The sequence below is a fragment of the Chiloscyllium punctatum genome, chromosome 17 (assembly GCF_047496795.1).
Source record: "Chiloscyllium punctatum isolate Juve2018m chromosome 17, sChiPun1.3, whole genome shotgun sequence".
NCBI classification, from domain to species: Eukaryota; Metazoa; Chordata; class Chondrichthyes; order Orectolobiformes; family Hemiscylliidae; genus Chiloscyllium; species Chiloscyllium punctatum.
Window position 1 is genome coordinate 59,940,217 of NC_092755.1, and position 27,057 is coordinate 59,967,273.

A 27,057-nucleotide genomic window follows, 5' to 3' on the forward strand; every position below is an offset into this window, starting at 1 on the left:
AATGAAGTGTTGCAAAGCTTTTAGCATTCACGTATTTGCAGAATTAACGCAAAGGTAAAAAGTACTGGTTAACCTTCAAGTGATGATGGGGGAAGTGTGTAGGCTCAGCGTGGGATTGGGGATCCCCTCCAGAAAGGGCACTGTGAACCATTGGGCGTCAAAATGCAACAGTGCAGATCTAAAAAAGAAGCGCAAATATTGGAAATCTAAAAGGAGGGCACTGTGTGTTGAAACTGCACAATGGTTCAGCCAGAATCTGAAAAAGAGGCAACCCACAGATAGGTCAAGCTATAAACTATGTTCCCTTCTGTGAATTTAGAGACATTTCTGGGTTTCTTTTAAGGACACTTGTTGACTTATCCTTGGCTCGCTGCTCCACACAAAACAATGAACAAGATGTTCCAGCCTTGTGCTGCTTTCAATTATCTCCATTTGCCACACCAAAGCAGAGAAGCTGTGCTCCAAGAATAAAGTCTCAGCGTATGAAGGAGCTCCAACACCAAGTTAAATGCAAAGAGAATACCTGGGAGCAATTACCAACCAACAGACCAATAACTAGTTTCAGATGATGTCATATACCACACAAAAAAAACAAAGATTCTTGCTTGCAAAGCCCTCTAGGGTATCTATTATTTTTTTAATAGCATATCCTGGAAACTTTATGAAGTGGTTTTATTCAGCTTTGAGTCTGTTTTCTATTGCCAGTTTCACCAATTACTCATGCTAATGCCAGCCATCAGCATACTTTGTACCCTTGATGCACATTAATATTGCCCTAAGTGATGACTTATGGTTAAGCCACTTAATTGCACACTGAAGTTTAGGTATAGAATCCCTACAGTGTGGAAACAGGCCATTCGTCCCATCCCAGTTCTTTGGAGAGCATCCCACGCAGACCCATCCCCCTACTCTAACTCTACATTTCGCATGGCTAATCCACCTAGCCTACACATCCCTGGACACTATGGGTAATTTAGCATAGCCAAGTCCACCTAACCAGCACATCTTTGGACTGTGGGAGGAAACCCGTGCAGACATGGGGAGAATGTGCAAACTCTATGCAGTCACCCAAGGCTGGAATTGAACCCTGGTACCTGAAGCTATGAGGCAGCAGTGCTACCCACTCAGCTTCCATGGCATTCCCACCGGAACTCTATCAACAAACACATCGAGTTAGACCCTATGTACCACCCCCTGAGAAAAAGAACAAGAAATGACATCACCACAGGAAATGACATCACCAACCCAAAGAAACCCAAACATATAAATAGAAAGCAGGAATTATCAGCAGTGCTTCACCCAGAGGCCCACTGAAGATGTTACCTAGTATGGTGACGAAATGTCTAGAAATGAACCTTCCAGCTCAGTGAGCAAACCTACATCCAGAACCTCAACCTGAGCTACAAATCTTCTCAAAAGTCGCTAAATGTCAGAGTAGGTCATTCAGCCTGCTGTGTTTCTTCTGTCATTCAATACAATCATGGCTGATCATTCACTTCAATATTGGTTTTTCCTGCACTGTCCCCATATCCCTTTATGTCACTCTTGTTCTGAAATCTTCAATCTTTACCTTCAACACACACAAACACTAAGCTTCCAGAGCCATCTGTAGTATAGAATTTCAAAGCTTGACACTCTGAGTCAGACAAAGTCTTTAGCTCAGTGCTAAGTGGCTTTGTCTTTACTTTGAAATGATTTCTTGTTCTGGTTGTAGATTCTCCAATCAAGGGTAACATCTTACCTGTGTCCACTCTTAAAGTGTTCTGTAGGTTTCACCTCTTATTCTTCAAAACTCTGGAGAATAGAGACTGCTTGCCCAATCTGTCTCCACAGTACATTCTGCGATGCCAGGAACAAGTCTGGGGAAACCTTCATTGCAATCCCTCTGTGGCAATAATATCCTTCCTGAGATAAGGAAACCACACCGCACACAGTACTGTACGTGCTGTCTAACCAAACACCCACATAATGGAAGCAAGATGCCATAACTCCTGGACTCAAATGCATGAGCAAAAGAAGCTGACATTCATTAGGTTCATTAATAGCTTGCTGCACATGTATAGGAGCCGTCTGTGACTTAACAACAAGGCCATCCATGTCCCTGTCAGCATCTTCACTTTCTTACTTGTAGCTATTTAAGAAATACCCTGCACACCTTTCTTCCTACCAAAGTAGATATTCTCACATTTTTCCACATTATAGTGCATCTTCCACGTTCTTGCCCACTCACTAATTCTGGCCAAATCCTCTTGAAACCACTTTGATTCTTCTTCACAGTACATATTCCCACCTATCATTGTGCCTTCTGCAATCTTGGGAATTTATATTGGGTCCCCTCATCCCAATCTTTGATACCTATTGTGAACAGCAGGAAACCAAGTATTGATCCTTGTGGTACTCCATTGGTCATAGTCTGTCAATGCAAGAATCACCTGCTTATTCTGTTTTCAGTCTGTTAGCCAGTTCTTAGTTCATGCCAGTATATTTGACATGCAAATTAATTTTGTCAACCAGCCTCCTGTGGAGTACATTATCAAAAGCCTTCTGAAAATCCAAGTATACAATATCCACTGACTCCAACTTATCAACGATGATCATATGAACAAGAAACAAGAATCGGCCTTTTAGCTGTTTGAGTTTGGTTATCTGATTTTAAACTCAGCTCCACGTTCCTGCATACAATCTTTCATCACCTTGGTAGTCAAGAACCTACCGACCTAAGTCTTAAAATAAAGTAATGGTTCTGCCTTTTGAGGAAGGGAATTCCAAAGGTTCATAAACCTCAGAGGAAAAAGAAGTGTTTCCTCATCTCCATCTTCAATGACAACCTCTTACTTTTTAAATTATGTCCTCCGGTTATAGATTCCCCCAAAAGAGAAAGTGATCTTTTGACATCGACCAGGCTAATTCCCTCAGATTCATTTTTAAAATTTAATTCACCGCTGAGTCTTCTAAACTCCAGGGGATACAGGCCTAGCCTTTCCAAATAAGGCAATCCCCTCACATTCGAGTAAACCTTCCCTGAACTGCTTCCAATGTGTTTGTATCCTCCTGTAAATATGATGGGAGGGGTCTTTGATGATGTTGGCTGCTTTTCCATAGCGACAAGAAGTGTAGATGGAGTCCACGGGTGGGAGGTTGGCCTGCGTGATGGTCTGGGTTCTGCAGATTCTTATGATCCTGGATGTAGCAGTTGCTGCATCAAGCAGTGAATACACCCAGATAGAATGCTTTCAATGGTGCATCTGTAAAGGTTGGTGAGGGTCCTTGTGGGCATGCTGAATTTCCTTAGCCTCCTGAGGAAGAAGAGAGGTTGTTGTGCCATCTCGACTGTTGCATCTATGTGGGAGAATCAGGATAGATTGTTGGTTATCATCACTCCTCGGAACTTGATGCTCCTGACCCTCTCCACCTCAGCTCCATTGATGTAAATAAGGGTGTGTACTCCTCTTCTCTTCCTGAAGTCAATGATCGGTTCTTTAGTTTACTGAGATTGAGGGAGAGATTGTTATCTTTGCACCACTACAGCAAGCATTCTATTGCCTTCCCGTATTTGAATGTCCCCAATGAAACCTTCTTACTAATAATGATTTCCTTCAGTTGCTCATAGTGGTGATAGTGTTTCTATGTGCCAAAATGTGTTTGTGCTTCCGAGCAGTGGAAGTTGTGGGACTGAGAACATCATGGTTTACAGATAATATTTATTTAGTTCTGGATTGGCGTATTTGAGCACCTTCACTGAAATTGGAACGCACTGAGCCCAGGTCTCACTTCATGGACTTGAGCGGGGGATCTAGTCTGACCTGAGTACAGTACTGCTGGAATTCTGCAGTGTCAGAAGTGCAAACGAATCATTGGCATCAGACAGTCTACCCTCTCTGGTGTATTTTAAAAAAAAATCCTTGACATTTCTTTTGAAAAAGAACAAAGTGTTGTAGCCAATATTTATCCCTCAATCAGCAGATTATCTGGTCATTATCACATTGTTTGGGACAATTTGTGGTGCATAAATTGGCTGATGCATTTTCTCTATTACATTAATGAGTACACTTCCAAAATACTTCACTGGCTGGAAGGCATTTTTGGACGTCCTTAGATAGCGAAAATGAATGAACATCCAGCTTTCTTTTACTCATTATGTCATCAAGGAGGTGGAGTGACAATTTATTTGTTGCACCATCCTTTTCCTGAAGCTATACCTTTGAGGAAAATCGCTCTTGGAAGCCCTGCTGCTATTTGCTAAGTATGTGTCCTCGCTCGGATAATGGAGGAATCGAGGCCCTGGTTTCTCCTGTGGGTTACCCAGTTTCCCCACACTGCCACCCTTCAATATTACGCCCGTACTGGTGTCTTGCCCACTGGGGGACTGCGCCAGTGAAAAAGCAGCGTCGCATTTATTCTGATGCATCATCGTGCCACCTCACAATGCAACTTCCGTTCAATGGCTGCAGAAATTGTTTGGAAAAAGTACCCAAACTAAATCGCACATCCAGTTTGATCAGTTCCAAGTGACAGGGTCATATTTCTTTCCAAATCAAATGGCTGGATTCCAAGTGTCACTTGAAAAGAAGGTCCTAAATTGTCCTGACCTGGTGGTGTCATTCATTGGGTAAACTCTTCAAAATTTTTCCTTCCATTAAGTTTTTTAAAATTTAACCTGTTTTCCTAATCAAACCGTTCAGAGATGGTATTATACGCCTCTAGAGCAGGTGGGACTTGAACCTGGGCCACCTGATCCAAGGATAGGGACGCTTCCACTGAACCAGAGGAGCGCCTTATATCCCTTAGGTTTTTCACTCCAATAGTGGAACACTTTCTCCTTACATTAGCAAAGAGAAGGCAGCCCATTCCTGATATTGATCTAAATTGGTGAGTAATGAATGATTGAGCCATTGGTTGAAGTCCTCAATTGATCTCATACATTTTCCCCCATTGTCTTTCTCTCCCTCTCTCCCTCCCTCCCCTGCAGCAATGATCGGGGCTTGTGGTGGGAATTACTCGACGGACGCTGGCATCATTTACTCTCCGGATTTCCCTGACAACTACGCCAGCAGCAGAGTATGTTACTGGACCATTCAGGTGCCAGGGGCATCTCTCATCCGGTTCGACTTTGCCCTGTTTGACATCCGCGACTCGAGTGACATGGTGGAGTTTCTGGATGGCAGCAGCAATGACGTTCTCGCCCGGTTTGATGGCAGGAACCGGCCCTACGACTCCCTGAATGTGTCGGCCAGCTTTGTCATTTTGTACTTCTACTCTGACCGGGTTAACCAAGCTGAGGGATTTGCTGTCCTGTACAGAGGTAAGAGGGATGCCTGAGGTGCATCTATGGTGACTGAGGGCGGGGGGGAAACCAGTTGGCTGGGTCCACGGGGGAGCCAATGACATAGCAAGTTTGTGGAGTCAGGGTCCAAATCAAAACATAAAAATGAAAAAGGAATAATTGCTAGGGTCAAGCCATAGGGTTATACAGCAGAAAAAGCCCTTCAGCCCATCAAGTCGGCACCAACAATGACTACCACTAGAGGTGTGATCGTCCCAATTTCCTGCACATATCCCATATCCTTGGATGTTATGATAAATGTTATGAATATATAGGTCAGATCATTTAATGCATGGCTCACACAGTGTTATGGAGAAGAAAGGTTTGATTTATCAAGGTCTGGGCTAGTACAAGGGACAAAGGAAGCTTTTCCATTGGGATTGGCCCCATTTTAATCAAGTTGATGTTAAGCAATGGTGCTTTAAAAAAAAATTAAAGGCTCTTTATCTGAACGCACAGGGAATTCCTCATAAGGAAGATCAATAGAGATAAGGGAAACAAATTCAGCAGGTCTGGCACCATCCAAGGAGAGAGAAATTGAGTTAACATTTCTTGTCCAGTATGACAACTTCTTCAGAACAGGAGAAAAGTTGTATTGTATCTGCCGCTTCACTACTCCCCCTCCAAAACCTTCCTCAGTGGTTGAGTCCGAGGTTGCCCGAGTTGAGGCCATTCAGTGACCAGTTATTGCCCAGTTAATACCACATATGGGCCAATGTTCGTCTAGCAGGAGGAGAAGGTTGCTATGTTGTGTGTGTTGGGGGTGAGCTAGTGTATTACTCTGTTCAGGCATTGGACATGGAGGGGGCTGGCGGTGGAGGTGATGAGAGTGCCTCCCTCACTGGCATAGCTTCACAATCCTCATGTCCTCTTCCACTGCAGTTGCCCCACCCATCCCTTCCCAGTGCTTTCTCACATTCTAGCTTCTTCAATAATATCCTCACCCCCTTTAACATCCCCTTTGGATATTCCCCTCCCATCCCTGCTAAACCACCTTTCCCATATCCTGGCACTGGGGTGGATGTAGCTAGCACTCCCTAACTGTTGGTAAGTCAGCTGTCTAAGACAGATGTCTTCAGACTGGGTACCTCTCCTTCAGCGTATTAGCACTCCTCTGGATGTCAGTCAGCTATGACAGGCAAGTTTCTTTGGTGGGGAGGGAAACGCCACCAAGCATAACATTCTGTCCATGGTCACAAGGTGACCAACATCAGGAAATAAATATTCCAACATTTCTAAAAGATGAACAAACTGGAAAAGGGGGTGGAGCAGCCCTGATGACACTCAGTGCTGACCACACTCTGGGTGAAGGAATTTCTCCTCACCTCAGTCCCAAATGGCCTACCCTGTGTCCTTAAACTGTGAGCTCTGGTTTAGAGCTGTCCAGTCATCAGGATCATCCTGTCCAGTCCTGTTAGATTTTACAGGACTCTTTGAAATCTCTCATCATTCTTCTGAACTCCTGTGAATTTAGTCCTAATTGATCTGGATTCTCTTACTAGGTCTGTCCTGCCACCCCGGCACTCAGCCTAGTACACCTTAAATGTACCCTCTCCATAGCCAGAATGCAATTCCTCAGATAAGGAGATCAAAACTGCATACAAAACTCCAAGTGTGATCTCACCAAGGCCCGGTATAATTCAACAAGACATCCCTGCTCCTGTGCTCAAATCCTGTCACTATAAAGGTCAATATACCATTTCCCTTCTTCATCACCTGGTGCACCTGCATGCTTGCTTTTAATGGCTGGTGTACATGGATACCCAGGACTCGTCACACCTCTCCCTTTCCCAATCTCTTGTCATTCAGATAATAATTTCTCTCCCTGCTTTTGCTATCAAAATGGGTAACTTTATATTTCTCCACATTATATTTAATGAGCTATGCAGTAGCCCACTCACTCAGCCTGTCCAAATTACACTGAAGTGTTTCTGCAGTGTCTCTGATGTGTTCAGGGTAAATGTCGGGGAATGGGTCTGGGTGGGTTACTCTTCAGAAGGTTGGTGTGGACTTGTTGGGCCGAAGGGCCTGTTTCCACACTGTAGTATATCTAATCTAATCGTACTTGTCTCAGCTCATCCTCACATCCAGAGATGCAAAGGATCTTTCCGTTGAGGGTTGAGTGACTTTGGAACTCTCTGCCTCAGGAGGTGATGGAGCCATTGAATAGTTTTAAGGCAGACATGGATTGGTTCTGGTTAGGCAGAAAACAAAGGGTTACTGGGGGTAGAGGGAAATGTGAGACACAAAGAGCTCAGCCATGGCTGCATTGAATGACAGAGAAAACTCAAGGGGACAAGTGGTCAATTCTGCTCTGATTTTGTATTTTCGAAGGAGAATGTGGAAGACAGAGACAGTCTCAGGGCTAGGAAGCAATCATTTCAGATTAAAACGAGGAGAAATTTTTCCTAGGGTTGTGAACCTTTTCAATTCCAGAGGTTTGTGTATTTTCCATTATTGAATATATTTAAGTTGAGGATGGTCTGAGTTTTGGCCCATTAAGGAATGAAGGCACATGGCGAGCAGGCAGAAGAATGTGTTGAGGTAGATTGAATTTGAATCATAGAATCAAATGTGGAGGCAGGCCATTCGGCCCATCAGGTGAGGACCGAACCTCTGAAGAGCATCCCTCCCAGCGCCACATTCACCTTATCCCTATAACCCTGCATTCCCCATGGCGAATCCACTTAACCTGCCCATCCCTTGTGATGAGACAAAATTTTTTAAAGTAAAAAAGTAGCAAAGACTAGTTGTAATTAAAGAAGAAAGAACAGAAATTGCTGGAAAAGCTCAGCAGATCTGGCAGCGCCTGTGGAGAGAAATCAAAGTTAACGTTTCTGGTCCAGTGACCCTTCCTCACAACTGACGGTAGCTAATTTCATAGCTGTCATCAGTTCTAGAATCATAGAATCCCTATGATGGCCATTCAACCCATTGAGACCACACTGACTCTTTGAAGAGTATCCCATCCACACCCATCCACACCCACCCACTCTATATTTCCCATGGCTAATCCACCTAGCCTGCACATCCCTGGGTATTATGGGCAATTAAGCATTGCTAATCCGAAATTTTTTGGACTGTGGGAGGAAATTGGAGCATCCAGAGGGAAACTCTCACAGACGCGGGGAGAATATGCAAACTCCACACAGACAGTCACCTGAGGGTGGAATCGAAGCTAGGTCCCTGACAGCAGTGTTAAACAATAAGCCGCCATGCCACCCATGATTAATAGAACAGGTTTGAGGAATGTGTTCCTACTTCTTACATTCTTATCTAATTTGCTGCCTTGTGGTAGCTCACTAATGCCCTGCCATATAAGCACCAGATCTGCTCCTCAGCAACTTCTTGTGAACAGGCAAGAAATTACTGATGTAAACAAAAGAAATTGGTGGCTTCAGGGTATTCATTGTGATGGCTTTGAGTCTCCTACCCTCCCCCCATCTAATGATACTATCTCTATAAAGTACAAAGAACAAAAGAACATTCTCTTGATCTAGAGGTTTACATGTGAGAATAGTTAATATGTTTAAGGAGACACATCTGAAGTATTTGATAAACCTATTCTTGCAGTTTCTCTGCTTGTGCTCAATTACAAAGACTAGTTTCTAATTCATCCATCATACAATGTTGTAAATCTTGCATTCTTGTGTAATCCCACTTTGGAGAAAACGTGGCGCAGAGTTACAATGGATGAATAGTGTATACACTTCAAGCGTACTATCTGAAGAAGTGAAATCCTGCCAGGTTAGATGCTGTTATTGGAATCAATAGTAAATTAATTATTTTAAACTGCTTCAAAGTTAGTTATGCCTGTTGCCAACAATAAGGGGAAAATGCCTTTTCTCCTTTTCAAACACTATCTGTTTTTATTTATTTTAAGGTAATTAAATACTTCAGACTGATTCATATGAGTTCCCTTGAATTGTGCCTTTAAATGATTAAAATACCTGAATGGTTACTGTGTGCCTGACTCTCCAGATAGCTTAAATTAATCTAGTCCCATTTGCCATCATTTGGCCCATATCCCTCTAAACCCCTTCTTTTCATATACCCATCCAGATGCCTTTTAAATGTTGGATCAGCCTCCGCCACTTCCTCTGGCAGCTCATTCCATATTTGCACCACCCTCTGTGTGAAAAAGTTGCCTTTTAAATATTTCCCCTCTCACCTTAAATCTATGCCCTCTAGTTTTGGACTCCTCTACCCTGGGAAAAATACTTTGTCTCTTTACCCTATCCATGCCCCTCATGATTTTATAAACCTCTATAAGGTCAGCCCTCAGCCTCTGATGCTCCAGAGAAAGTAGCCCCCTGCCTATTCAGCCTCTCCCTGTAGCTCAAACCCTCCAACCCTGGCAACATCCTTGTAAATCTTTTCTGAACTCTTTCATGTTTAACATGCAGAGAAGAAAAAGACCCTTGAAAGAACAGATTGCTTGGTAATACCGAAAAAGAGAATTGCTGAAATAGACACAATCTGCTAGCCCCTTTGAAATTTGGCATTCTTGGGTATGTCCTGATCAGTGCAACATAAAGAGCTTTGACATTAGAGATGGAATTTTTCATGGCCACTCATTTTTTAGAAGAGCAGAAGGGATCAAGCAAGTTATGTTTCAGTCATCATATGTGCCTTTAGCATTGAGGTCCATGATGTAGACTTGATACCTTTATTTCAACTGATGCTTAAAAATCATTGAGAAATTTCTAAAATGTCAATGCATCTTGTATTAGATGCGGTTGAAAGGATTATTCGTGAAGGAGTTTTGAATTTAAAGTGCTCTTGTGTGGGCGAGTAAGACCTCAGACAGAAGATAAGGCTTTCAAGTGCTTTATTGCAATTAATCATTTGGAGTAGATGTTTAAAGAATGTTTATTGTGCATTTAAATTCTCCCTCTTTTGACTGCTGTCACCTCCACAGCTATTAAAGACAATCCTCGCTCCCAGCCTCCAGTGAGCAAGAATGATATAAATACATCAGAAATGATAACTGAGAGGGTGGGTCCTGGTACCAATGCGGCAAGATCATCGAAGATCCTCTACTTCATTACAGCAAGCCCCAGCCAATCGAACCAGAACATGCCAGGTTGGTACCAGCCTGCCACTGAATACTGCCCTCTGTTGCTCATCGCTGGTCTCTACTAACCATCCCTGTGCTTATTTACAGTGTGGACTATCTATGCCTTGGCAGCCTTGCTAACACTGACAGCGATAGCGATGGTTTCAAAGATTCTTCTTCACCTGACAGTAAAGTAAGTTTAGGAGGTTTTACCTCATCGTAAGGTAGATGGCTTTCGTTTTAAAGTTAATGTAATTATGGCTTTTCTGTAATTATGGTGACACAGTTAGTGAAAGTGTGGTTTCTGGTCCTATTGCTCACGAAAATGTCACACTGGTACCCACAACGCACTGTATCAGTCTCAGAGCCGTGCGCCTGTGTTAACTTGTACAGAGCGTAAATTCAGCTTGTTATAAATTGAGTAAGAGAAAGTGAGGACCGCAGATGCTGGAGATCAGAGTCGAGAATGTGGTGCTGGAAAAGCACAGCCGGTCAGGCAGCACCTGAGGAGCAGGAGAATCGACATTTTGGGCATAATTGGACATTTTGGTCTCATTGGATTCATGCTTGAAACGTCAATTCTGCTGCTTATCGGCTGCTGCCTGACCTGCTGTGCTTTTCCAGCACCATACTCTTGACCCTTATTCTAAATTGACTCAAGTTTGAACATTGCCAATAACAATCCAATGTTACATTGAGTTCTGAGTCTCCTCCTGTTGGTTTTGTTCTACTTATTTAACATGTACATCATGCATTAAATACCAACTGCCAGCTGGCTTACCATTTCCAAGAATGATCCAGATTCCTCTCCAACTGTTGAACTCCACCTATGATTATTAATGGACTTCCTTTCTTTGTAACATCTGAAAATGTAACCTTCTCCAGAATGAACTGTACATGTTTGGGGAAGTGTTACCATAGAGTTACTGTCTAACTGCACTGTCACCACTAGTAGTAATGTAATATCTAAACTACAATCACCGCTGTTTCGATTTGCCTTTGATATTTTTGACTGAGTGCCATCAGGATTGACCATAACACCTATTGTTGGAGAATTTACAGGAATGACAATAAGAAAAGTCTGATGCAATAAAAAGCCATTCATCTAATACCCAAGCTCTTCCGATACAACATCCAGCTTGATTTAGTGCATTTTTAATATAACAGAAAGTGGGCATGCAACAGGAAAATACTCAATATGAAGCATAAAATGAATTGGAATTATTGATAAAAGATCACTTAACAAGTAAAAGTAGCAACCAATGGTGGAAGCGTAGATGTTGAGTGAAGGATATCCTGCATTAGAAATGTAAAATTATACTGAATTAATCCAGAAAGAGTAAAGTATTGATTGAGTCCAGTTTAAGACAGTGCAGGTTCATAGTTCCTTGAAAGTAGAGTTGCAGGTAGATAGGATAGTGAAGAAGGTGTTTGGTATAATTTTTTTATTGGTCAGAGTATTGAGTATAGGAGTTGGGAGGATATGTTGTGGCTGTACAGGACATTGGTTAGGCCACTTTTGGAATTTTGTGTGCAATTCTGGTCTCCCTCCTATCAGAAGGATGCTGTGAATATTGACAGGGTTTTGTATAAGATTTACAAGGATGTTGTCATGGATGCAGGGTTTGAGCTACAGAGAGAGGCTGTATAGTCATGGTCTGTTTTCCCTGGAGTGTTGGAGGCTGAGGGCTGACCTTATAGAGGTTTGTAAACTTCATGAGGGGCATGGATAGGGTAAATAGGTAAAGTCTTTTCCCTAGGAGTCCAGAACAAATTGGCATTCATTCAGGGTGAGAGGGTAAAATTATAAAAGGGAACTAAGGGGCAACGTTTTCACACAAAGGGCGGTGCATGTATGGAATGAGCTGCAAGAGGACGTGGTGGAGGCTGGTACAATTACAACATTTAAACGGCATCTGACTGGGTACATGAATAGGAAGGGTTTAGATGGATATGGGCCAAGTGCAGGCAAATGGGACTGGATTGGGTTGGGATATCTGGTCAGCATGGACCAGTTGGACTGAAGAGTCTGATTCCATGCTGTACATTTCTATGACTCTATAACATTGATCATTCACAGTATCATCGTATTACGGATTGTTGTATAATTTAATTTGCAAAAATATGTTTTCAATTAACCTTGGTTGAGACACATGACATATCTATGGGATTGGAACAGAGACCTTTTGTCCTAACATGACCATTGCACTGTAAGAGTCTTCATCAATAATCTGTGTAATTAGAGTTGGTGCAGTTAACAAGCTGAAGCTATGATCATTGTTTGATTAAGGCCAGTTGAGTGATCCCTTTTTGTGAGAGAACTGAGTTATGAAGTAAAACTGGAAGAACTTGAATTTTCAGTGTTAAAGACAGACAACTGAGAGAGCCTCTGAAGCCAAATACAGTGACTAACATAACGGCATGTTATACCACTTCAAACAAAACCATGACCAGACAATGAAGGGGCATGGGTTGATGTTTATATTGAGCAACTTAAGGATTGACTTCAGGAAGTCCTTCAAATGAAATATGTGCAACATGTAGAACAGATTTGGGGTATAGAAACATTGAGGGTCTTTCTACGTAGGAAATCTTGAAAAGAAGAGATGGGGAGAAACGCTATTAGGTTTTTAACTATGAATACAAAATCACTTTCTGAATTGTAGCAAACTGGTCTGCCACTTGTTTATTTTAACAACTTATAGAATCCCTACATTGTGGGAGCAGGGCATTTGGCCTAATAGAGGGTCCACACCAACCCTCCAAAGAGCTTCCCACTCAGACTCAGCTCCCTACCCTGTAACCCTGCATTTCACATGGCTAATCCACCTTGCCTGCACATCCCTGGACACTATGGGGAATTTAGTATGGCCGATCCCCCTAACCTGCAAATCTTTGGACTGTGCAAGGAAATTGGAGCACCAGGAGGAAACCCATGCAGACACACGGAGAACATGAAAACTCTACACAGTCACCTAAGGGTGGAATCAAACCCCAATCCCCGAGACTGTGAGGCAGCACCACTAACTATTAAGCCACCATGCCAACTTGTACTTGTGGTATAGCAATTTGTTAGTCTTTTGGGAGAAATCATAACATTTGAGAAATATGTTGTTGCTCCAAAAAATAAACTAGTGATGCCATTAGTGTCTCCATTTCACTCTGAGGGTTTCCCTGGACAGTTATCAATGGTACAGACATCATGGTGTCAGATACATGTTAAAGAGTAAACCAGAAGCAAAGCCAGTGCATTAGATGGCAGCAGCCCAGCAGCCTCTCAAAACATGGGTCCCTGCTACAGCCAGAACATCGTGTGCATGGTCTGGCCTCTGGCACTGCCAAAGGATGTATTTGACTCTTGATTCTAGCTTTTTCCTTCTATCGAGTTCATCTTAGGTCAGCATCGATAGGTTGGACCGAAGGGTCTGTTTCCATGCTGTATTTCAAAAGCACAGCAACAGGTCAAAGCCATTCAGTCCCTGGAGTTTGCTGCACCAAGCTGTTCAATCATAGTTGAGGGATATCAAACCCTCTCCATATCTTGTTCTACCCTTACCCAATGAAACTTATCAATCTCAGTCTTACATTCTTCAATTGTTCAAGCAGCCATATCCATCTAGGGAAAAAAAATCATAGAATTTTATCCTTCTTTAAGGGAAAAAAAAAGTGCTTTCTGTTTCTCCCTGCAATGCTTAATTTAAGGGTCAGATCATCAGAATACAGACCAATTTTATATAACTGTTCCTCCTAATTTAAGTTTCAAAATGCAGATCATTCTAGTGAACCAACACTGTAATCATTCCAAGGTTGGTACGTCTTTAATGAGCTGTGGTGCCTCAAACTGAACATGGCACTCCAGGATGGGTTTGGGCCAAGGGTCCATGTAACTAATGCATTACATCCTACACCTTTGTCAGTTGTTTTTATGTGCGATCTCTGGGACTTTTTGACATCACTGAGGTCTCCTTGGCTTTAAAAATACCCCCATGCCATCTGTTCCTTCCTAATAAAACAATTGGTCATGCTGGTAAAACAACACCCTTTGTATATGGGCTGCATTTCAAAAGTACCAGAGAGAATATGAGCACGATCTGCACGTCAGCATTAAAAGCGATCTAGCTGTCAATAAACTTCACGGCAACTCAATGTGAAAGCAACAGGTAGTTGGAATCGTATAAAAGATTTTCAGGGAGCTCATAGAGTGAGATTTGGTATAATTATCAAGAAATTGGTTCAGAGCAACGACTGATAATCACAGAAATAATGGGTTTGAAATATCGCAGTCTAAGATTAAAATAAATGGAGTCATACCTTCAAATGTTTGTGAAAAATGCATGGTTATATCACCTTTGCGCAACAGCATTGTGACACAGTTTTCAATGAGAAATTGAAAAGAGCGATGGAGGCGATGTAGTGGTATTATTGCTGGATTGTTAATCTAGAGATCCAGATAGTGTTCTGGGAATCCAGGTTCAAGATAGAGTCATAGGGATGTACAGCATGGAAACAGACCCTTCAGTCCAACTTAGCCATGCTGACCATAAGATGAATTCGATAGAAGGAAAAAGCTAGAATCAAGAGTCAAATAATAACCATGAAACCATTGTCGATTGTTGGAAAAACCCAACTGGTTCAATAATGTCCTTTAGGGGAAAGAAATCTGTCATCCTTACCTGGTGTGGCCTACATGTGACTCCAGCCCACAGCAATGAGGATGACTCACAACTGCCCTCTGGGCAATTAGGGATAGGCAATGAGTACTGGCTGGGCCAGCGACACCCTCATCCTGCAAATGAAGTTATAAAAAAGAGCTTTTTGCAATTCAGTTACAGGCTAATTGATCTCTATAGTGTCAAGCTTCATATCTGTCCCTCCAAACTCATCCAATGCAATGCAATTATCTCTAATGGCTTTAACAACAGCAGGGTTTTGTTCCTGGTTCACTGACAGATTTTGGATAAACTGGGGAGGCAGGAATGCAGCTTGACTGGATTCCCCACTTCCGGCCGCTGGGCTGGATTGGTACAGAAAGTCAAGCTACCTTCCTGCACACAGATGTTTAACAATTCCCACTTTGCAGAGCCTCTGAGGACCAGGGTAAGGATGTTCCCAATGAGCAGTCAGGCCCCATCTAAGACAGAATCCTGGCCAGTGTAAGGAGATAGCCTCCTGCCAGAGAACTTAGTAGCCAGAGCTCTGTTAGTCATTTTCAATGATTATGAGATGACCACAGAAACACCCACCCACCACCTTGTGGATGGATGGCAGCCTGGTCATTTTTACCTCATCTTATTTACCCTTGTTAGAGAAATTTGCAGAGCGTGCCTCCAACTCTCTCCTCCTTACATCAGCTGCTTGTACCTCCAACACTGGGGTCACAGTGCTATGCAGCTTCCTATTTGCCCTCTGGCCTTGGGAACCAGACCTCTATCGATAACAGATTGGGGTCCTCAGATGGTGCCACTTTGTCAGCTACCTTTTCAAAAATCATTCCTGGTATTCCCTCACTGACAGCTCCAGGGTCCCGAGAGTTCAACTCACGGACAGCATCAGGGATTTGGAATGAAAATCCAGGCCCTGGAATTTAAATTCCTCCAACGTGTAACTCATTCCCAACTCTGTCACCTCCTGTCGCCCTACCACCCTCAGAGATGTCTGTGCTGCTCTGACCTCTCTGTCATTCTCCACTTCCATTGCCCCAATACTGAAGCTTTGGCTTCGTTTATCTCGAATGCTAACTCTGTATCTCCTACTTGTCTCCATCTTTAAACTGTTGCTTAAAATTTTTGCAAAAGGCCTATCATTTTGGTTTCTGCGTACATTCTAATCACCCACCCTTTGGTTTGACTATGATCCACTGAAGCACCCAGGTGTGTGAAACGTTATACACCCTTCTCTTGGATGAGTCGTTAAACCAGGGTCCTGTTGGGGGCTGTAAAAGAAGCTATGGTGTTATTTTGAAGAAGAGACAGTGATGGAGGTGTTGGGGGGTTACCAAGCCACCATTTGTCCCTCAAATCAACGTCACAAAAATAAATTATCTGATCGTTATTGCACTGCTGTTTCTGCTGTGAGCACGTTCTTGCTCCCAATGAAGGACCACAGCCTCTTTGCTATTAGGCAGCTGAGCTCCTCATTATAAATGATCGAGCTGCCTATATAATTCCTGGTTGTGTTCTGCAGGAGTTGCTGGTGGTTAGGGGGAGCATGTGGGCTGTGGGCGGGAGCAGGAAATGCTGCAGCTTGCTATGAAATTAATGTGGGACCCAAAAGTTGCATTCCTGTTTCTCCTACTTCCACAACAGAAGAAGTCCAATAACTTCAAACTTACCTTTCAATTGTTCACCTCCAGGAGCAACTTTAAAGTTCAATTTGCCAAGCGCCTGAAGAAACCTACCTGCAGCCTGCATGCTCAGTCACATTTTCACATTTCCATTTTCATATGCAAAGGCATTCCTGCCAGTTTCAGACATGCACAATGGAAGCTGAACGTCTCAGAGTTTTTGATACCTACCTGATATGGTATCAGCTCCTCACCCATCATACTGAATCTTTATGTACCTATGAAATAGGAGCTGTAGGATTGAATCCTTAGGTCCTTGTCTGCCGACTCAGGTGGATTTAAAAGACATTGATAATATTTGAAGAAGTTTCTCAGCCAACAATCTTTCCTGGACAACACTCTCAAAAAGCGACCTCCCCTGCCATTTGTTAGCTTTCAGTGCAATCTCAGTGAACACACACTGACTGTGGTTATAGATTGCCTAAGTTAAAATGATGATTGCACTTCACAGCATTTCCATGAGTTGTACAATCCTGACTTCTTGACGAGACACACGATAAATCTACAATTGTTCTGGTTATTTGTTTTCTTTTTGAAGAGGGGAGTTTAGGTTCCAGAGCCTTCTACCTTTTAAACAATAATAAGTTTATGCTGTTAAGTACTGGGGATTGGGATATGAACATTGAACATTTCAAAGTCATAAGTAGACCTCACCTCCCTCAACTGCCCCCACACCTCCAATCACTGGCTCAACATCCTGACAATCCATCTCGACCAACTTCTCCTTGCTGACAATTCCAGGCAAGACAATGTTTTGGGACTGAATTGTGGCATCTCTATGCTGTTACTTTGAGCTTGGGAAATGGTTTGATGGTGGCATGGTGGCTCCGTGGTTAGCACTGCTGCCTCATAGTGCTCAGGATCTGGGTTGATTCCAGTCTTGGGTGACTGTCTCTGTGGAGTTTGCACGTTCTCCTCGTGTCTGTGTCGGTTTCCTCAAGGTGCTCCAGTTTCCTCCCACAGTCCAAAGATGTGCAGGTTAGGTGAATTGGCCATGCTAAATTGCCCATAGTGTTCAAGGATGTGTAGGTTAGGTGCATTAGTCAGGGATAAATGTGGGGTAAGGGAATGGGTCTGGGTGGGATACTCTTTGGAGGTTCAGTGTTGACTCGTTGGGCCTGTTTCCACACTGGGGATTCTTTGGAGTTTGAATCACAGAGGGACAGGATGGTTAAGAAGGCTTTAGCATGCTTGCCTTCATTATTCAGACCTTCTGAGTATAGGAGTTGGGACATCATGCTGAGATTGTACAAGATGTTGGTGAGGCCTCTTCAGGAGACTTTGTGCAGTTCTTATTAATATTATTGAACTGGAGAGGGTTCAGAAAAGGTTTACCAGGTTATTGCCAGGAACGGAGGGTTTGAATTATAAAGAAAGGCTGGGACTCTTTTCACTGGAGCGTAGGAGGTCAAGGAAGTGACCTTATAGAGGTTTGTAAAATCATAAATAAGATGAATAATAAAGGTTTTTTCCTTAGGGTGAGGAAGTTCAAAATTAGGGGGCACTTTTTAAGGGGAGAGGAGGAAGTTTTAAATGAGAGGCAACATTTTTAACACAGCAAATGGTTGGTGTGTGGAATGAACTGCTGAGGAAGTGGTGGATGCAGATTCAGTTACAATATTTAAAAGACATTTGGGTTGGTTCAAGAATAAGAAAGGTTTGGAGAGATATGGGCCAACAGAGGCAAATGGGACTAGTTTAGTTTGGAAACATGGTCGGCATGGACTAGTTGAACCAAAGGATCTGGATCCAAGCTATATGACTCCACGACTCTGTAAAAGGATGCTTTATTCTTTTACAGTGCAAACAGGGATCCTAAAAGGCAGAGTGATTCCTCATACTCAGTAGCAGCTAGCAGCTGTTCTGTGGGTCTGCACTCTTAAGGCTTAAGCACTGAGCACTGAATTCTGCTTCAAAGCGTGTGATGGAGGCCGTTCGGCCCATGATGCCTGTGGCATCTCTTTGAAAGAGCCATCAATTAGTCCCAGCCCTGTACTTTCCCTGAAGCCCTGCAAGACATTCCTTTTCAAGTGCACAGCTACACATATGGCAGTGATCCCGCTGTAGTTATTTAATGATAACAACATACTGTGACAATAAGGATTGAATCTGACTCCCACTTTGAAATCCTTGCTTTAATTTGAACGAGCCACGCCAAACAAAGTAAGGCATGTTATTTATCTGCGCTCAGCACGTTCACCTCCCAGCATCCATCACATGCAGATCAGGACACGATTTCTGATTTCCCTTTGAGGTTCAAGGTAGACAGTGCCGTCGGGTCTAATTAACTGTGAGAGCTGCTCTCTTTTACTATTACACAAAGAATTCAGAAGCTTGCCTGTCTGTTTATTATTTAGCAGCATTGATTCCCTGAGCATGGCAGCTGAGTTTAATTCTGTGGAGCCCTCTTTGCTGGGGACAGGCAACGTTTTCACTGTGAGCTTTACAGCAATGCTTTTTCTGGTTCTATTGATGATGTGGCCATTTCATTCCTAAAGTTGAAAGAAGAAGTTTATCAGTTGGTTTCCAGCCAATTAAAACTCCCAGCTGTGAGAGCTTTAAGAAAGCAGAGGAGTTTCACTTTCAAAGTGGACAGTGGGGGAGCGGAGAGACAGGAAAGAAACAATAAATAAAAACATTGAAGTGCAAGTCGAAGAGTCAAGCAACGTAGAAAAGAGGGAGCAGATTACCAGGTCACAGTTGTGTGATAGCATGGGTGACTCAGTAGTTAACATTGCTGCCTCACAGTGCCAGGGGCATGGGTTCGATTTTAGCCTCAGGTGGCTGTGTTGAGTTTGCACGTTCTCCCTGTCCCTGCGTAGGTTTCCTCCAGGTGCTCTGGTTTTCTCCACAGTCCAAAAAGATGTGCAGCTCAGGTGAATAGGCCATGCTAAATTGCCCTTAGTGTGCAGGCTAGGTGGGTTAGCCATGGGAAGTGCAAGGTATGAGGGAGAGGGTGGGTTTGAGTCAGGTGCTCTTTGGAGGACTGGCATGGGCTACATGGCCTGCTTCCACGCTGTCGGGATTCCATGAAGATTTTAGCTTGCGCAATATAGCTGCCATATGCTATGCTATATTAAAGCACACCAAACCCATTGTTTGCACATTGGAAACTTTTAGATTTTTTTATCAGAGACAGTAAGAATGGGATTGTCCACAAGTGGATGGTTCTCATATGTGTCTTTGTTTGTTGACATAAATATAAGTATTTAAATTATTAAAAATAAGAGGCATAATCATACAACAAAATATCAGTCCAAGAGGGCGAGTATGGTTGGAGGTCACAAATGAAACATCATTACCTCCAACAACTGGGTAATTTTAACCTTTGTTGAGAAGACCACCTAAGCAGAGGTGTTCCGTTTGAAGTTACATCACCATGGGGTAATTAAGATGTATTTTATGTACACACTACAAACGGATTGTAGTCAGCAGTAATCAAACTACAAAGGCAAGAAACTTGCTAGCTGCCAAAAACTCGTGATGACTTATAAAAACTGATGTTCTTCCATCATTTCAAACAAGGCAGACCTCAGGCTGATCACAAATCATACCCTGAATTTAAGGTGATTATTGCCTTGGAATTAAAAGGTATTCAGCAGATACCATACCCCTTTAAACGAGAATGTTGTTTTGAGAAGGAGCATTTTGAGTGCACAGTGACATAGGGCAGATCAAGTTAAATGATATGCAAAGCTGTTTTTTATTAATTCTAAAATCACAGACAGAGGAAGAGGTGGAAATAAATAAACATTCAAATGTTCTGTTGTTGCTGTATTGCTGATTTAAGGGTGTGGTATCCTCAGACTTACCAACGAAGATCATAATTGGGATTCTGGTAAATTTGTATTGAAATGATATTGGTCACGTTCTAAGTATTCAAAGGGCAGGAGTGGTACTCCTGCTTAGTGATGACTCTATAACGCACAATCGATTAGCCCTGGAAATTAGGGAAATAAAATCAATTCTGTTCACCACAGGAAGGATACATTGGCCATGGAGAGATACGGTGCAGATTCATCAGAATCAGAGGGTTAAATTACAAAGACAAGTTACATAAATTTTGTTCGATTTCCTTTGAGTCTCAAAGGGTGGAAGTGATTGAAGCGCTTGAAAGGATTTATTGCGGTAAATTAAGACAGAGGAATAATTTCGTCTGGTAGGGGGAGTGAATGAGAGGATGTAGTCTTAAAATTTAGGAGGGAAATCAGGAAGCAATTTTTCAGATAATTCTCTCTGCCAAAAATAATGTGCGGACGCTGACAGTTAAAATACTGAAGATTGAGATTTTGTTCAGGATCAGCAAAACTGTGGAAAGGTGGGAAAAAGGGATTGAGGGCAGAGGTTAGGCATGGTTTAACGGAATATGCAGCTGAAGGGCCTAGTCCTGAACTGATGAGTGGAATATAATGCTGTCTCTCAGGGCAGGCTCGCTGGAAGGGTTTCATTTGGGTGGAAGCATGGCAAATGTAGAAACGTCCACCTGCCAACCTCTGCTCTGATTACCTCACTGGAGGCCTTGCCCCCGGATGATTGGTTCACCCAGCAGCAGGTGAGAGACGTATAATATCTGAAGCCTGAAAACCAAACCCAGTCAAGGTTGCTTCTGGGCTTTGCAAGGGGTCCCTCATTCAAAGGGACTCATTGTCTGAGTGAGGGGCGAGGTGCCAGGAATGGTGGGGATTGCACTTACAGCCAAACTCCTGTCCTTGTGGTGAGCTCTCTTTCCTTCTTCCCCCAACTCTTCACAATCCCCACCCTGTGAGCCCCACCACCCTGCCATCACTCAGCCCCTGCTGGATCCCTCGACAGTCCTGGCTGTTAGCCTCTGATTGGCCAACAGCTCTCAGGGTGTGGAACTTTGGACCTTGGGGTCTTTGATCTTGGGGAAGGCCCATCTCTGCCTGGTTAATGTGCCTGAGATAATATGGTGGGCCCACATAGGGCTCTTGTTGGCTCTTCATCTGGCAGGCAAAACATTTATTCCTCCCTTTAAATACTGCTCTATAAGTTCCTAAAAGCTGTAGGACCCTTTAATTACAGTCAGTGCTTGAAACATCCAGATTTCTATTTTGAACATGCTCTATATTGAACAATTAAGTTTCCACACGTCTGTGGTATAGAAAATGCCAAAGAAATTCCTCTTCATATTCTGAGATTGTGTCCTTACTTGTTCTGGCCTCACTAGTCAGGGAAGAATTCTATCCATATCCATCCTGCACTTTCTCTAAGATTTGTTATTTTTTATTCATTTTGGGGATGAGGGTGTTGCCGGCGAGGCCAGCATTTATTGTCCATCCCTAATTGCCCTGAGGGCAGTTAAGAGTCAACCACATTTCTGTGGGTCTAGAGTCATATATAGACCAGACCAGGTAAGGATAGCAGTTTCCTTCCCTAAAGAGCATTAGTGAACCTGATTTTTTTTCCCAACTATTGACAATGGATTCATGGTCATCATGAGACTCCCAATTCCAGATTTTTATTGAATTCAAATTCCACCATCTGCGATGGCAGGACTTGAACCTGGGTCGCCAGAACATTACCTGGGCTTCTGGGTTAACAGTCCAGTAATAATACCGCAAAGGGGTTCAGATTCAATTAAAATCTCCTCTCATTTTATAAAACTGTAGACAATGCAGACCAGTTACTTCAATCTCTCCCAATAGAACAGTGTCACCATTCCAAGGAATCTTATGAACTTCTATTGCACTCCCTCAATGGAAAGTACATCTTTCCTGAGGTAAACTGCACATGATACTCCAGGTGCACCTTACAATTGCAGCAAGACATTATTTGATCCTGTATTCAAATCCCCATGGGATAAATGCCAACATGTCATTTGCCTTCCTAATTATTTGCTGCACCTGCCTTTTAGTGACTCATGAACAAGGACACCCATGTCCCTTTGGGCATCAATCCTTCCCAACCTCTCACCATTTGAGAAATTTTCTGTCTTTATTGCTTTTTTTTCTGACTGTTGTTGTGTTGCCTTAGTCTTATCAGATTATAGGGGCTGCTCTCTCATTAGAGAGAAGTGATTGGTGGTATTTTAACCTGAGGGCCATCAGACCTGGGAAAAGATTGAGAAGGACAGTCCTTCGTGGTAACCTGAAACCGGTGATGGGAATTGAGCCCACGCTGTTGACATCACACTGCTCTGTAAACCAACGATTCAGACAACTGACCTCACCAATTCCCTTTTCTGACGATAGAGAATAATTTCACATTTTTCATGTTATGTTCCATCTGCCATTCACTGGGCCTGCTTGAGCTCCCTTGGAATCATCTCACATCCTTCCCACAACTTACTTAGTCTTGGCAAATTTGGAATATTCCATTTGATCCCCACATCTCAATCGTTCCTGGAGTGTGAATCGCAGTGGTACCTCACTAATTACAGCCTGCCATCTGGCAATTGACCTGTTTATTTCTACAGTCTGTTAACTAATTTTCAATCCCTGCCTGCACACTACCCTAATCCCGTGTGCTAAATTTGTTTGCTGATCGCATACATGGAATCTTATGAAAAGCCTTGTACTTAATGGTCTCCTAAATCCTCAAAATGGCAACCAGGATGAACACATCATTACACATCTTTGTTAATGGATTTGTATCATCTAGCATTAGCTTTGAAGATGAATTAGTTAAAGACTGTATAGCAGTTGGCATATGGGAATAAGGGATTAACCAACTTGCTTCATTTCAAGGAGGATTTCAAATGGGAAGAGACAATACAATTCATGATACAGCTTGGAGTCAGGTTCTGAAGTCGGTCAATACTGTGAGGAACTGCTAAGCATTCTGCCGACCTAGTTGTGTATCACGGCATCATTGCCCTCCCAATGGCCTGCCAAAATGCCCAGAGAGCAGGAATTGGCATCATCGACAATATCAGGTTGTACAACATGTGGCCGCAGAAGGAATCATAAGTGCGATGAATGTCCAACCAGGGAGTTGATTGTTATTATGTGGCCAATTGGGTCATTTTAGAAAATATTTTAAATCAGCCGCACCACAATAACAAAGAAAAACTCCTGCAAAAGGAACACTTTCCGAGAAATCACACAAGGAAGATGTTCAAGAACTGAAAGATACAGAATTAAAGGTGAAGCCAGTATGCCTGGGGAAGGCGAGTCAGTCAAAACCAATTCTGGTCTATCAACAGAAAGATACAAGGTTTTGATACAGAATTTAAACTTTGACACAAGAGCAGCACCATCAATACAGGCAAAGTTGAAGTCCGTTAAGGTCAGACTAGCAAACATAAAACTCCAAGATACAGGATCTTGAGGTGCTTGGGCAAATCGTCATGAAGCTTGGTCACAGATGACAATAAGTCAGTGAAACATTGAGGAACCAGAATACTTCACTGTTGGGCAGAAACCCATATATTCATCTAGAATTCTTGGGCAGAATAGATATAGTACTTGAGAATGTTGATGGGAGATAATTTCAACAGGAATTTCTAAAGCTGTAAAAAGGTTTAGGCAAATTGAGTAGCAGTGACACATTAATCTGCAAGAACATACTAAATCCTCATAAACTCACAGGAGAAATACTCAACCTTTGATCAGAAAAGTAACATCTCGGTTAGGCAGCATGATGGAAATCAGGGGCATAGCACCAGTGGCAGAACAGACATAATGATGCTTAGGGTTAGTAACTGTTCCCAAGTCAAATGGAGAATTGTCTGTGAAGCTCACTCTGTTAAATAAAGGTGTCAGGAGGGAAATTGTTGGCAACAGCTTGGTAAATTTAGACCATGGCAACATGACGGTTGGAGGTAGAGCGCCTCATCTTCCGCCTGGGAACCCTCCAACCACAAGGGATGAACTCAGATTTCTCCAGTTTCCTCATTTCCCCTCCCCCCACCTTGTCTCAGTCAAATCCCTCGAACTCAGCACCTGCAATCTTCTTCCTGACCTCTCCGCCTTGACCCCACTCCGGCCTATCACCCTCACCTTGACCTCCCTCCACCTATCGCATTCCCAACGCCCCTCCCCCAAGTCCCTCCTCCCTACCTTTTATCTTAGCCCACTGGACACACTTTCCTCATTCCTGAAGAAGGGCTGATGCCCGAAACGTCGATTCTCCTGTTCCTTGGATGCTGCCTGACCTGCTGTGCTTTTCCAGCAACACATTTTCAGCGCAAATTTAGAGCAAAGTGTATTTCAAAATGTGATGCCAGTAGTGGTTTCTGGCAGATCCCCTTAGACAAAAAGTCAAGGTTGCTGGCCACATTTATTACACCATTCAGACAGTATTGCTTCAACCATCCACCATTTGTCAGACAGACGACTTCCTAACGCATGATAAAATGAAGAAGGAATAACGCCAGGGTGTAAAGACGCTACAGAATGCAAACTTAGCTCAAATGACAATGCCTGTTCTCCGGAATGGTGATTAAATTTTTAGAATATATTATCCAAGAACAAGTCATGGTGGAAGACAAGAGCTGTCAAAGAATTTCCATCATCAAAATGCGTAAATAATGTACAGCACTTAATAGGCATGGTGATTCAAGTGAGAAGGTTTATCCCCATCTTAACCAGTTATATTCAACCTGATAATGGGCCAACAATGATGCTGGTGCCAGGAACAGCCTGTAACCTTTGAAGGGATAATAGGGAAGTTACTTTCTGCTGATGTTTTAGCGGATTCCAACCCAGGTTATTCATTGTAGTGACTGTCAATGCATCATGCACAGAACTGGCAGCCATTCGTATTCATGTACAAACTGACAGAACACAGAAACCAGTTTATTTGGTCGTGAGAGCTTTGAGGGAGACCAAACAGAGGTACACAGTCATGTAGAGGGAAGTGTTAGCAGTTACCTGGGGATGTGAAACGCTCGCAGGATACCTCATGGAATTGAAATTCCAGGTCAAGATGGGCCACAAGCCTTTGGTAACATTATTGAGATTGAAAGAAATTGGGATTGACTTCTATGCATTCAAAGATTCAGAATTAGGTTGATGAGATACCACAGGCTATGTTTCAGGCAAAGTGCAAGTGATGGCAGCTACGCTGTTGAGGACAGTACTGAATCGAGGAGAAAGTGGAGATTTTAGTATTGTAAGAGAAGTAGTGCTGTTATTCTACAGCAGTAACCAGCTCTTTACCGGCAACTGAAAGAAAATGCAACTTGATATAGCTCAGAAATCTGACAAAGAGTGCACAAAGATCCAAGACTTCTGTCTGCAGTGGTAGTTCAAATATAGATCAGCAGAATGAATGCCGCAAAGACACCACAAGCAATAACAATTGATAATAGTGGAATATTTATTGGTTAATGACCAGATAATATTGATACCAAAGATAACAAAGAGATAAATTCTACAGAAACACCACGTTGCTCATCTAGATATTAGGAAATGTAAGTGTACGACAATAAGTGTAGTGCCAGATATATCGAAAGATTTTTTTTCATGCCAGACATGTGTCATAAACAGGTAAGTGTCTTCAGAGTAAAATTATTTCATCAAGCCTTCCAGGAAGGCTATGGGAAAAGTTAGCAACAGATTGGTTCAGTTTTAGACAGAAGATGTATTTGGTCTTTGTGAACAATTTTTAAGATGATTGAAGTGGCCAGACTTCACTCAACCGCAGTGCACTCAGTGATTAGAGCACTCAAACTGGACTTAAGAAGGATTTTTACAACAAATGGGTGCCATTAGGCTGGCTTTTCACCCTTCAATTCAAATTTCATCATCTGCTGCGTGGGATTTGAAGCCATGTCACTGGAACATTAATCTGGTATTCTGGGCTACTAATCCAGTGAGATTATCTTTACACCACTGCCAGGGGCTAGCGAGGGGAGCTCTACTGCAATGAAATAGAGTCATCGAGATGTACAGCACGGAAACAGACTTCAGTCCAAGTTGTCCATGCTGACCAGATATCCTAAACTAATCTGGTCCCACTTGCCAACATTGGCTCATATCCCTCTAATCCCTTCCTATTCATATACTCATCCAGATGCCTTTTAAATGTTGCAATTGTACCAACCTCTACCACTTCCTCTGGCAGCTTATTCCATACACGTACCACCCTCTGCTTGGAAAGGTTGCCCCTTAGGTCTCATTTAATCAAAAAAGAACCCACTCTACTTATTGTTGTAGATTTACAGCAAGGTTACATTTAAAAAAAAATATGCACTTAGCTTCTCCTGTGCTGTGGACTGTCCCCACAGGTTCCTCCAAGATCAAGTGTGATTTTCGCTGTTTGTTCATTTTTCTTAGACGCACTGCAATGTCCAGAGATACTTGAACCCAAACAGCAAAGGCAGTAGATGTGCAGATTCACTGCTGTGTCAGACAACAGTGTAGGTTT

General features: G+C 42.8%; 1 protein-coding gene across 1 annotated transcript in view; it reads left to right on the forward strand.

Moving 5' to 3' along the window:
- Positions 1-27,057, forward strand: part of kremen1 (kringle containing transmembrane protein 1) — a 180,133-nt gene that overhangs the window by 121,429 nt on the left and 31,647 nt on the right. The window contains exons 6-8 of the mRNA XM_072587279.1: positions 4,970-5,302; positions 10,245-10,409; positions 10,491-10,575. Coding sequence (XP_072443380.1) covers positions 4,970-5,302; positions 10,245-10,409; positions 10,491-10,575 — 583 coding nt within the window. The remainder of the gene's footprint in view (positions 1-4,969; positions 5,303-10,244; positions 10,410-10,490; positions 10,576-27,057) is intronic.